Source organism: Erpetoichthys calabaricus, chromosome 1, assembly GCF_900747795.2.
Source record: "Erpetoichthys calabaricus chromosome 1, fErpCal1.3, whole genome shotgun sequence".
Classification (NCBI taxonomy): domain Eukaryota; kingdom Metazoa; phylum Chordata; class Cladistia; order Polypteriformes; family Polypteridae; genus Erpetoichthys; species Erpetoichthys calabaricus.
The window spans coordinates 153827884-153841060 of NC_041394.2; the positions used below are offsets into that span (position 1 = coordinate 153827884).

Consider the following 13177-nt stretch of genomic DNA (forward strand, 5'->3'; position numbering starts at 1 on the left):
GTTAGTGACATTCCTTCATAGCTTCAGAGTCCAACCCAGACAAATATCAACATCCATCCATCCATTATCCAATCCGCTGAATCCGAACACAGGGTCACGGGGGTCTGCTGGAGCCAATCCCAGCCAACACAGGGCACAAGGCAGGAACCAATCCCCGGCAGGGTGCCAACCCACCGCAGGACACACACAAACACACCCACACACCAAGCACACACTAGGGCCAATTTAGAATCGCCAATCCACCTAACCTGCATGTCTTTGGTCTGTAGGAGGAAACCGGAGCGCCCGGAGGAAATCCACGCAGACACGGGGAGAACATGCAAACTCAACGCAGGGAGGACCTGGAATATCAACATGGAGTTTACATATTCTCCTATTTCTATGCATTATTTTCTTCAGCTTCCTCCTTCGTGTGATACATGCGTGCTTAATCCTGTTTAGAATCATAGTAGACAAGAATGTATTATAGCACAATCAGGCATACAGTAAGGCAGGAGTTAGCACCAGTCAGGCTGATAAGCAACTCTGAATTGAATTGTCTGGGTATGAATGCCCTGGCGTCCCATACAGGATTGGTTTCTCTCTTGTATTAGTTTCCTTCAAGCTTTGCATTATCAATATCAGTGGTTCTTAAGCTTTTTTTTTTGTTTAAGGCCTAATCTTGCCCTTATTAATGTCTTCAAGGCCTAGTCCCTAGAGAATCGCCACCCTCAGTCATAGCGCTTCCCCCTTGGAGAAATGCTGTGAATAGTCATAGCAGAACAATGTTGATTGCTTAAAATGCCCACGGTGAACCATCACAAGACACTACACAAACTGTATGTGACCTTTTCCCATTGAATACAACTGTTAGGCACAGCCCTGTGTGACACAAAAGGTGAGTAGATGGTGTGAGTGAAATAAATAAAATTGCAGTGTCTGTCTTTTGAATTCTTCAGCTTCATTTGATGTTACTTATCCGTTTTGCACACTGTGGACCTTAACTCAGCCTTTACATTACCTCTTGTCTAGCTGTTTTTCTGTTGGTTTACCAATCATGCAAAAATGGCTTAACCAATTTTCATGAAATTTTTCATGTAGCTTACTGTTGGTCCAACTTAAAAGACAGGTTATATGGTGTTTTAAAAATATCATTAGGAAGGGATAGGCAAACCAAAAACTGTGCATTATTTCATAACAGCTGAGCTGATCATAATGAAACTTTGCATGTATAATAAAGCTAAACCAATAGCAGGCTAAATGGCATTTCAAAACAGTTTTGCGTGCATATTATTGTTGAAGCAGTTTAAAATCTAATCTAAAAGTCCTTTCAAAAGTACCATTGGAATAGTTGTAATGGCAAGCTCAAAAAATATACATTGGTCCAAAACAGCTGGTTGAATGTTCTTGAAGTTTGCACTTACATTACGGTTAACTCAACATAGAGTTTATGAAGTTTCAAAAGTTTATAATGATTAGGGGTTCAAAAGAGGGAGTAACATGAAACTGATAGTTTTGCCCAGCCAACATGCCTTATCAATGATTCAACAAGCCATCCAGTTTAGTAATGTGGGATTCAACATCTATTCAAAAAATCACACTAAACCACAAAATTCAAAGAAGTAACGTTCATGGTTTTAACCCAACAAGGAGTTACCAGAATTATGGAACCCAATTATACTCAAAAAGGGAGTAGAGAAATTGATAGGGAGGTAGTGCAGACGACGAATAGGACAAGTGCATTTCAGGTAGCAATGACAAAAGGGTCGACATATAAAAAAAATAAATCAATATTTCCTTTCATACCTTAACCTATTATACAAATATACCTGAACAATACTGGGTACTTTGGTTGATTTGTAATAAAGAAACTGGTTTAGGAAACAGGTATATGTTCAACCTCTGAAACTGAACATCATCCTGATTCTTAATTTGTGAAAATATGAAAATAAATATATGAAATTTTCATTGGGATATGTGCATTCTGGTCTGACATTACTAACAATGCTTCATTTTATTTTTTTTTCACTTAATTTAATAAAGTAATAAAATAGGAGCTGATAATGCAAAAAAAAAAAAAATCTACAACCCAAAATCATCCAACTCAAAATCATGGGACTATTTGTCTTTCTCAAGACAAATACAGAAGAGGCTGACTCTGCCTATAGTTATCAGTAATGACTGCTGAATAAGAATTCAATGTGGACTCGTATGGTTAATTGTTAAAATGCTCAGATTTCTTTATGTTTTAATGTACATATCTATCTGTAACACCACTGTGCCTTTAACCCGAGAAGCACAGAAATCTGAGAGTTTTCTATGATTGTCTGCAGCAGGTGTCTGTTATGCTGAACTAAAATGTTACAGTTGACATGAAATTTAAAAGGTTGTTATCAAATTTCAAAAAGTTGCTATCAAATTTAAAAATAAAAGCAATGTCTTGAAAGTTGATAGCAGAAAAAGAAGGGTTAAATCCCTCAAGGCTTGGCAGACTGTGGATAAATTTGTGACTCTTTTTCTACCTTTATGTTGCTCTCCCTCAACCTTAACTCATGTTTTGCTTTTCTATGGAGGCCACTTTGCTCTGTAATGACTGCTGCTCGCATTTTTCTTCATTGCATCAAAAGGTCTATGTGCATTTCTTTCTCATGCCAGAACCAAATATCCGTTCCCTTGTATGTGGGCTGCCGTCCAGATCATAGACTGGCATTTGACTTTGAGCGCACTGTCCAGTACATGGAAGAGAACAAGAAGCAACACCGGGATTGCCCTATCGTAACTCCTCTGAAGCCATGCTTTTATTTTAAGGATGGTAAGGCCTACCTCATTCCAGAATTGGATTTGTATCAGAATGCATAGGTAGGAACATCTTATCTTCATGGGCACCCTTCTTTCCTTTGCAGACTTTTGGCCTTTCTTCATTGTGCAGGACACAGTGCTCAGCCGTTCAGATCCCTATTTAGGCAGGTTGGTATCAGGGTCCTGGAGAATGTGGAAGGAGGCATTTTGGGGCTTTTTCACACACTGTTTTTGACATCTGCAGTTACACATTTAAAGTGATAGGCGGAGGGCCCCATCATGAGGAGAACATTGTATACTATGATCTTGAACATATCAAGCTATATAACACTGACAGTGGAGGGTATGTAACAACTGTCCAGACCCTTTGGTCTTTGCTTTTCTTTTATGAGTGTCTAAGAATACACTGCAGTTCTGTGGTGACAAATTGCCCTTTTCCCTTTCTTGCCAGTGCTCAGCAAGCTGTCATTTGGGAAACACCGCTAAGCCCTGATGAAATCAACACAACTGACGATGGATTTGTCATTTTTAAGGACACTGTCAACACTGTGAGGTAATTGTTCTTGCTTCACCCTTTAAAACACTGGTACCCTGACTACTTATTTCATTCAATACACTACTGTTCTCTGCAGGTGGCTGTGCCAGCCTCACTCGCCATGTGGGGATATTGTTCCAACAGGAACAGAACCACTGGAGTTTTTGTTTGTCATTGAAGTGTCAACCAGGTAAGGAGCTCTTTGACAATGGTAATAAGACTTTTCCATTGAAACCTCCAATGAAACCTCATAAAATGTTCACCTAATTTATGAGAGAAGGTCTGAGAAGGCTGTGAGGGCAGATAAGGAGGTGTTTGTTAGAGGAATCTGTGAGCAAGTGACACACCATCTATGGTCTAGTGACCCATGTCCTGCTTACAAAGGAATCTGTTCCTCGGAGAGTTGAAGTTAGGGTGTGTGACGGAACAGTTGTTACAGATGATGCTGCAGTTGTGACCCACTGGGCTGGTTACATTGAGCAGCTTTTTAAATCTGATCCTCCATCTAAGAAGTTGTACATCTCCAGGTCCATGGTTCATAAGGCTGATCCTCCAGTTATCTGTGAACCACTCAGTCTCACTGAGATTGCACAGGTGGTGAACCAGCTGAGGGAAGGCTGCAGGGATCTCTGGTATCGGGGGTGAACTTCTCTGGGCTGGTGATAAAGCTGTCCTCCTGCCATTGCAAGCAATCTTTGCTTCCATCTGGGTGACCAGCATATCCCAACTGACTGGAAAACAGGACAGGGAAGGGCAATTGCCTGGATTGCGGCAACTGCATGGGGATAGCACTGCTCTTGGTGCCAGTTAAGGTCCTCACTAGGGTTATCCTCAATAGGATCTGTGATCACTTGCTTACCTACCAGAGTAGTCTGGTTTTACGCCAAAGAAGTCTACCATTGCAGGTTCTCATTGAGTACAAATGCAAATATTGGCAGAGTTTCTTGGCAGCCTTTGTTGATATTCCTAAAGCATTCAACTCAGTAGATCGAGTTTCCCTGTGAGACATCCTGAGACTTTGTGGGATCCCTCTGAAGTTGCTGGATATCATGTCTGGCGTGTACACTGGTACGTGAGTGCTGTGCAGAGTGGAGGCAGAACCTCTGTGCTTTTCCAGTTGATTCTGGGGTTTGTCAGAGGTGTGTTCTTGCTCTTTCTCTGTTCAGTGCTTGCATGGACTGGGTTGTGGGCAGGGTCATGGAGTCCAGCGGTTGTGGGGCATCTGTTGATGAAGAAAGATTTACCAATCTTGATTTTGACAATGATGCTGCGATGCTGTGATCTTCGAGGAGTCAATGAAGGCTCTGATTGGGGCTCTTGAGAGTGAGCGAGGAGCTGAGTGTCTGGCCTTATGAGTGTTCTGGATACAAACCAATATCTAGGCCTTTAATGACCTCTTGGCACAGCCATCAGCATCGTCCTGGTCTGTGGAGAGAATGTTGTCCATTCGTGTCTCTGGTGATTCTTTCTAAATCAGTAGATGGATTGGGAAAGCATGGGGGGGTCATAAGGTCGCTGGAAAACGGTGTGTGGCACCCTCGATAGCTCTGCAAAAGATCGAGGGTCCAAATCTTTAGAGTCCTAGTGCTTCCTGTTTTGCTATATGGTTGTGAGACATAGATGCTATCCAGTGGCCTGAGACAAAGACTGAGCTCCTTCAGTACTGTGTCTCTTCGGAGAATCCTTTGGTACCCCTGGTTTGACTTTGTGTCAAACGAGCAGTTGCTCATGGAGTCCCGAATGAGGCACATTACCTGTGTTATGAGGGAACATCATTTATGGCACTACGGCTATGTGGCGCGATTCCCTGAGGGTGACCCAGCTCAAAGGATTCTCATTGTTGAGGACCCGAGCCGCTGGACCAGGCCAAGTGGACGCCAACATAACACCTGCCTGTGACAGATAGATGGTCATTTCCTGAGGGTTGGACTGGACCGCATGTTTGCCTGGGGACTTGCCAACAGAGGTTCTGAGTTATTTTGTTGTGTGATGGGTGCAGCAACGTGCTGTACCACAGCAAGCTCCACAACCTGACCTGACCTAATTTATCAGAGTGAGCATTAAATGAAGCAGGTTTCTGTCCCTGACTTCAAATAGCTAAGGTGAAAAAAGATTTGGGATTTGGTGGAGACTGCATGGGTTACAGAACAAATAAGTACCTAGGAAGCTCTGCAACCCCAAACCCTTGAAATATGGGCTTGGGGGTGAGTATGGGGTTCTCTCAATTACGTCAAACAACATAGAAAAATGGTACGCTGCATTATTGATCCAAGAGAATAATGGAATTGACTGCAAATTCCACCCACAGCAGGCATCTAGAAACTAATCATGATCGGGAAATTTCCTTTCAAGAAACCTGTAATATCTCTCTTTCTTTCTCTTACATTGTCTGATTCTAGAGGCTTTGACAACACCACCTACTGTGAGCACACCTTACATTTTGTGTTGCGCCTTCATGGGATCCCCTTATCAGAGAACTTTCTTTTCAGTCTGGCGAATGTGAGTATAGGTTACCAAGTAATTGTGCTAGTAATATAGTAATTTCCCCTTGGGATTAATAAAGTATCTATCTATCTAATTGTGGTCAGCTAGATTGGCAGGGCATCTAAAGAGTACTCACTCATGGTCTTTCTTTCTGCCAGATGGTACATGTAGTCATGTGGACCTCTGTCTTCATATCCTATTTACATGAATTGTTTGGACCAATGCTGTACCCCAAAATTGTACGTCAGTTCAACAGAATTTTCAGAAGGCTGAGGGTAAGTCTGTCAAACTGTAGAGGCTGTGATGTGGGAGAAGGATGGGTACACTAAAGAGTCAGGAATAGTTTTAGTCACTGCTTGATCTGTTCTGCAACAATACTACTTGACACTTCACCATTGAGATAGACAAGGTAGGGAATATGTTGGCAGCAAGGGGTCAGGGAATCACTAATTCTTCCGAACACATCTACTCTACTCTTCATTGACTGCTGGGGTTTGTTGGGGGTGTAAGATATCCTTAAAGTTGACCTAGATGAAGGTAGCTTAAATAAATATTGAAACAAAATAATTTAACTCTCATCATGACAGGACCACCAAAACAACAACAACAACATTTATTTATATAGCACATTTTCATACAAATAATGTAGCTCAAAGTGCTTAACATGATGAAGAAAGAGAAAAAAAGACAAAATAAGAATTAAAATAACAGAACACTAATTAACATAGAATCAAAGTAAGGTCCGATGGCCAGGAAGGACAGATAAACCAAAAAAAAACTCCATATAGCTGGAGAAAAAATAAAATCTGCAGGGGTTCCAGGCCATGAGACCACCCAGCCCCCTCTTGGCATTCTACCTAACATAAATGACATCAATCAGTCCTCTTTGTATTCAGGGTTCTCATGGAAGGACTTGATGATGACAGTCACGTGGACTTCTGGCCTTTAATCCATCGATGTAGGGACATCACGGTGCTTTGATCAGGTGGTGGTGGCGCAGATGGCCACCACAGAAAGCCGGAAAAAGAACAGAAGAGAGAGTAGGGGTTAGTACGGATTTTGGAGCCACCATGAATAATAATGATAATTAATTGAATATACAGAGCATCAGGATTAAACTAAAATGAAGCTATGAGAAAGCCATGTTAAAGTAATGTGTTTTCAGCAGTGTTTTAAAGTGTTCCAATGTAGTGAAAATTATTCCAATTATGATGGCAAAATATCACAAGACGACAACTCGCCAACTATGTCCATGAAACAGAAAAAGCAATGTGATGCATTAAATTACTTTCACAACTATGGCTTCTCCTGGGTGCTTTGGCAAACCTCCATAATCTTGTAATCTGTATTATATGTAAGTAAAATTTATGATATGAATGTAAGCTGTCATTCTCTTATCCAAACAGAGGATACTCTACACTTCCGGGTGCCTATTTATCCATATATTGCATGCTATGCCAGTCAGGGCTCGGAAGATCAGATGTCATGAACTGCTAGGATAGCAGGCCAATCCATTAAATAAAGACACTCAAAATTGGGATTGTGAGCTGTTTTCTCATATCTATCTGCCTTAAGTTGTGAAGATCTGCTGTTCCACTGATTCAGTTTTTCACCTGAGATCCTCACTTAATAACACTTCCATTTTTTCTCCTGAGCACTTCAGGCCTTTTCACTCTTTGAACTCATCAGTGACTGAAATGGCTTTCAATATTCATGTAAAACATTCTAATAAAGGCTGTAAGGGCTCATTTTAGTACATCTATTAATCGCTTACTGCTATACTTACAATCCAAGCAAAGCCTTTGTTAAGTGACTAATTGGTGCACTACTAGTTGTCTTATTTTAAAGTTGTCATCGGTGTCTTTTAAGTCTTTTATTAATATCAAGCAAGTGTTTGTTATGGTCTTTTTAAATAGAATTAACTGTTTAATAGATGCCCAAAGAGATGCCTCTGTTTAAAAGATTTCCTCATTTTGTTTCCTCATTAAGGCCATTTTGTAAGTCTGCTACTCTGCAGGACAAAAAATTTTGGCTTATTCTCAACTCCTTGACAACAATTGAAACAAATGGGAGCTGTTAGCTTGAAACTGAAGATCATTAAATACTGATATGCCTTCCAATAGGCACAACTGACACAAACGTGAACCTAGAGTAGGCACTGCAGCCTCACAACTCCAAGCTGAGTTTGAATCCTGGACCAGTCTTTATCTGGGAGAAGTCTGCATTGTTTTACCCTTACTGTTATGATGTTTTTCCTAAAAATTTGTGTGTTGTGTGTTCGTCTTACATTACAAAGACATATTAATTAGATTGATTGATGACTCTAAATTGGCATTGTGTGAGTGAGCATGTCCAACAATGAACAAGCTGAGTGTCCAGGTATGGTTCCTGCCTTGAGCCTGATGCTGCTGGTATAAGTACACCAAAAAGTGAAAAGATGAACAGATTTGTTAGAAAAGTGAAACATACATCATAGGGTACCATATATTCTATTCTGTTCTGTTCTATTCTATGTATATTGGATTCAAAAAGCATTCAGACCTCTTCACTGTCTGCACAAAGTGAAAACAATTTCAGAAAAGTTTGCAGATTTATTAAAAATCAGAAACTGCAATCTTTTATTTATACACGCATCCTGACCCTTAATTCAGTTCTTTGTAGAAGCATCTATGGCAGCAATTGCAAGCCTACAAGCTTTGCACATCTGGCTTTGGTTAATTTATCCCATTCTTCCTATCAGATCCTCTCAAGATCCATCAGATCTCTCCACACATATTCTATGGGGTTTAAATCTGAGCTTCGCCTGGGCCACTGAAGGACAGTCAAATACTTGTACCAAGGCCACTCCAATTTTGTCTTGGCTGTATGCTTAAGGTTATCATCACACTGCCCCAGTCTGAGGTTGCATGTACACTGGAGCAGGTTTTCTTCAAGGACCTATCTACATTTGGCTACATTTATCCTTTGCTTAATTCTGACCAGTCTGTCTGTCTCTGCCGTTGAGTAGCACCCAAATAGCATGATGCTGCCACCACCCTGCTTTACTGTAAGGATGATATTAGGCAGGTGATGAGCAGTGCTTGGTCATCAGCAGACATAGAGCATGGAGTTCTTCTCAAAGGGTTCAACTTTTGTCTCATCAGGCAATTCTTTTTCTTCATGCTCTCAGAATCCTTTAAATATTGTCATATGCCTTTTTACTCAAGAAGGGCTTCTGTCTAGCATCTCTATCATAAATACCAGATTGATGGACTGCTGCTGAGATAGTTGTCCTTCTGACAAGTGTTTCCATCTCAACATAGGACCTCTAAAGCTCTGTTGGAGTGACCTTTGAGTTCTTTGTCACCTTCCTAACCAAAGCGTTTTTTGCCCAGTTACCTTATTTGGCAAAGCGTTTTTTGCCCAGTTACCTTATTTGGCTGGATGACCAACTTTAGAAAGAGTCCTAGTGGTTCTAAACTTTTTTAAGTTCACAATTACTGAAGACACTGTGCTTCTGGGAACACTCAAATCTTTAGAAATAGTTTTATCCCCTTGCCCTGATCTGTACCTCAGCATAATTTTATCGCAGAGATCTAAAGAGAGTTCCTTAGACTTCATGGTTTGGTTTTTGTCCTGACAATTGTGGGGACTTCTATACACTGGTTGGGTGCTCCTGACCACAATATGGAGTGCAAATGCAAAGGGTCTGCATACATATATAAATGAGAGAGTTCAGTTATTAGGGGTTATTGAGTGTAGATTTGTGGCCAGAAATTGATAATTTACCCATTTAAAATTAAATTTACAACACAATAAAGTGTGCAGAAAGTGGGCCTGAAAGCTTTCTCAATTCACCTGTTACAGTTGAAGTCAGAAGTTTACATACACTTTGGGTGAATTCTTTAAAACTCACTTTATAACTCCTCCACAGATTTTTATACTAACAAACTATAAATTTGGCATATTGTTTAAGACATCTACTTTGTGCAGGGCTAAAATCATTTTTCCCAACAATGTTCACAGACAGAGTATTTCACTTTCTATTGACTATCTCACAATTCCAGTGGGTCACAAGATTATCAACACTTTGTTAATATTTGGTAGCATTGCCTTTAATTTTTTTTTTCCCACAAGCTACTTATAATAAGTGGCTGAAATTTTGGCCCACCCTGCGGTGGGCTGGCACCCTGCCTGGGGTTTGTTTCCTGCCTTGCGCCCTGTGTTGGCTGGGAGTGGCTCCAGCAGACACCCGTGACCCTGTAGTTAGGATATAGCGGGTTGGTTAATGGATGGATGGATGGATGGATGGATGAATTTTGGCCCATTCCCCTAGACAGTACTGGTGTAACTGGGACAAGTTCGTAGGGCTCCTTGCTCTCACAAACTTTTTCAATTCTTCCCGCAAATTTTCAATCCGATTGAGGTCAGGGCTTTTGAGGGTCACTCCAATACCTTGACCTTGTTGTCCTTAAGCCATTTTGCCAAACTTTGGAGGTATGCTTAGGGTCAGTGTACATTTGGAAGACCCATTTGTGACTGAGCATCAATTTCCTTGCCCAGCTCTTGAGATTTTGCTGCAGTATATCAACACAATTTTCCTTCCTCATGATGCCTTCTATTTTGTGAAGTGCACCAGTCCCTCCTGAGGCAAGACACACCCCCACAACATGAGGCCCCCCCCTCATGCTTGACAGTTGGGATGGTGTTCTTTGGCTTGCAACCCTCACCCTTTTTTCTCCAAACATAACAATGGTCATTATAGCCAAACAGTTCAATCTTGGATTCATCAGATCAGAGGACATTTCTCCAGCAGGTAAGATCTTTATCCCCATGTGCCATTGCAAACTGCAGTCTGGCCTTTTTGTGGTGGCTTTGGAGCAATGACTTCTACCTTGCTGAGCAGCCTTTCAATGTTATGTTGATATAGTACTTGTTTTACTGTGGATATAGATACTTGTCTACCTGTTTCCTCCAGCATCTTCACAAGGTCCTTTGCTGTTGCTCTGGGACTGATTTGCATTTTTGATGCCAAAGTACGTTCTTCACTAGGAGACAGAATGCATCTCCTTCCTGAATGGTATGATGGCTGTGTGGTCCCATGGTGTTTATACTTGTGTAGTATTGTTTATATAGATGAACATGGAACCTTCAGGCGTTTGGAAATTGCTACCAAGGATAAACCATATTTGTGGAGGTCCATATTTTATTTTATGAGTTCTTGGTTGATTTCTCTTGATTTTTTCATTATGTCAAGCAAAGAGGCATTGAGATTGATGATAGGCCTTAACTTACATCTACATGTTGATTCCAGTTAGGATAACTTGCTGTCAGAAGTGAATTGTCTAATTGCTTAAAGGCTTGACATTGTTTTCTGGAACTTCCCAAGCTGCTTAAAGGCACAGTTAACAAAGTTCATGTAAACTTGTGACCCACTGGAATTTTGAAAGAGTCAATAAAAAGTGAAATACTCTGAGGCATGTGAACATTGTTGGAAAAAGTTGGCCTTGACCCCGGAGTGCAATTTGGTTGGCTCACGCTGTGAGTGAGTGGCAAAAAATACTACAATGTGATCAATTGGAAGAGAATCGGTGTCACACAGGTTGTGATGGTGGTGAGAAGGTTACCGTGCTTCTCTTTCAATACAAAAATCTGGGTTTGATTTTCACCCATGACATTACTCATTTAGCATGATTAAGCATTCATTCACTATTTTTGCCATGGCCCCTAGACTGCTCTGGGTGAGGCCATATTTTATTCCAATGTTATTTATTGCAATTTGAAGTCACAAGCATGATCTGTCTCCATTACAAAACCATTGCTACCTTGCTAGAAGACTAGGAAGCACTAGAAACGCCTGCCATTTGGCTCCAGTTTTTACAGGTTTTAGCAGCAGGTGCCACGAAGCCGACTTTTAGCTCTTTAGCGCTCTCCGTCTGCATTGAACACTCTGGCCGCTAGAGGGCAGCGCCGCACCGTGTTGCCGTCCCTCCGCGGAACTCCGGCATTCGACTGAACGAGAATTGCGGTTCCTCATTTCGCCCACTGCCGACCAGTGTTTTTGTGCGTTGGCACCACTTGCAGTCTCAGCTGTCAAACACTCCTGTCACTTTTCGTTCCTTTAGTTCCGTTGAGAGGATCAGACGGAGCTACGCTGCAGATCCTTGACGTCACCTGCTCGGGACTCATCTCCACGGCCACTTTCGTCTCAGCGTTACCTGGAGTGACAAGCACTCGAGGGCCGTGGCGTCTCGGAGGGCTTTCTGTTGGGCCTCACTGCCCTGTCTCAGTACTCTCCAAGGCTGGAGAAGACATTCTTTTAAGAATCCCAAGGATGACATCACATTTTTATTGTTCTTAGGTGGTTTTTTTTTTTGGAATTCAAACTGGTTGTGAGAAAATAAAAATGAAAAAGCCCCGAATTAAATTGTTTGTGTGTGTTTATAAGTAGTGTTGCTATATTCATAGAGGCGACTTGCCGGGAGGGATTGGGATTGTCCACATGGGAATGTGTCACTATGACTAGTGTGTCCATGCGCCCTGGACAATAAAAGAACACATTTGTGCCCTTGTGAATACATCAGTGGGTGTGCATGTGTCCACATTACTTGACCTGGATGTTGGCCTGTAGGTGCGTCTCCAAAACCAGGACGGGTGTATCCATATCACTGGACACTGGACTTGTAGGTGTGTCCACATGGGCCTAAGATTTGTTTTGTGGTTCCTGCTTCATCAAGACAGGATTTATTTACAATCCTGTGTCCACTTGTGGATATACCTCCATGATTTTGGTTTGTGTGTGCTTCGCCTAAACCAGAACTGTATGTCTGTCTACATGCATATATCTGTCTCTGTGTCAAAGGCTGATATGTGTGTGTGTGTGTACACCTACATCACACACACGGGAACCACATCTAACTGGACGCAGACATGAATACCTCCAAGGCTGGGTTATGTGTGCTTCTAGGAGTGCAGGCCTGCCGATGTCTACTTCATGTGTGACTTCATGTGTGTGTTTGTGCGTACCCGCTAACCTGGAGCCCAGGGGGCGGGGGATGTTGGACTGGTGTGTGTTTGTGTGTGTGTTGCGCCATCAGGACCCAGGCCTCTAGCTCCCTCATTTTGCCGCAGCCCCCTGTCATTGTACGTGGCCTGACAGGTGTGTAATGAGATGATTAATGTGCTCTTTTTCCCACCCCTCCTCCCCCATCGATCCCCTGGCAGCTTACAGCGGCGCCCCCTCCCCCATGGAGAGCCGCGCCTGCGCACACATGAGCCCATGCACAGGAGCTGCCTGGCCGAGCTGTACACAGTTCAGCCGCCTCAAGTGATATTTTTTGGGGCGCCTGGCTTTGCTCTTTCCTGCAATGGGCAAGTGGGCTGCTTCTCCTGCTCCTGCGG

General features: G+C 42.2%; 1 protein-coding gene across 1 annotated transcript in view; it reads left to right on the forward strand.

Moving 5' to 3' along the window:
* LOC114651745 (cation channel sperm-associated auxiliary subunit gamma-like) overlaps positions 1 to 11910 on the forward strand; it is a 90891-nt gene extending 78981 nt beyond the window's left edge. Inside the window, exons 23-30 of the mRNA XM_051925622.1 lie at positions 2635 to 2791; positions 2883 to 2946; positions 3023 to 3121; positions 3230 to 3331; positions 3411 to 3503; positions 5713 to 5812; positions 5956 to 6072; positions 11902 to 11910. Coding sequence (XP_051781582.1) covers positions 2635 to 2791; positions 2883 to 2946; positions 3023 to 3121; positions 3230 to 3331; positions 3411 to 3503; positions 5713 to 5812; positions 5956 to 6072; positions 11902 to 11910 — 741 coding nt within the window. The remainder of the gene's footprint in view (positions 1 to 2634; positions 2792 to 2882; positions 2947 to 3022; positions 3122 to 3229; positions 3332 to 3410; positions 3504 to 5712; positions 5813 to 5955; positions 6073 to 11901) is intronic.
* Positions 11911 to 13177: the final 1267 nt, after the last annotated feature.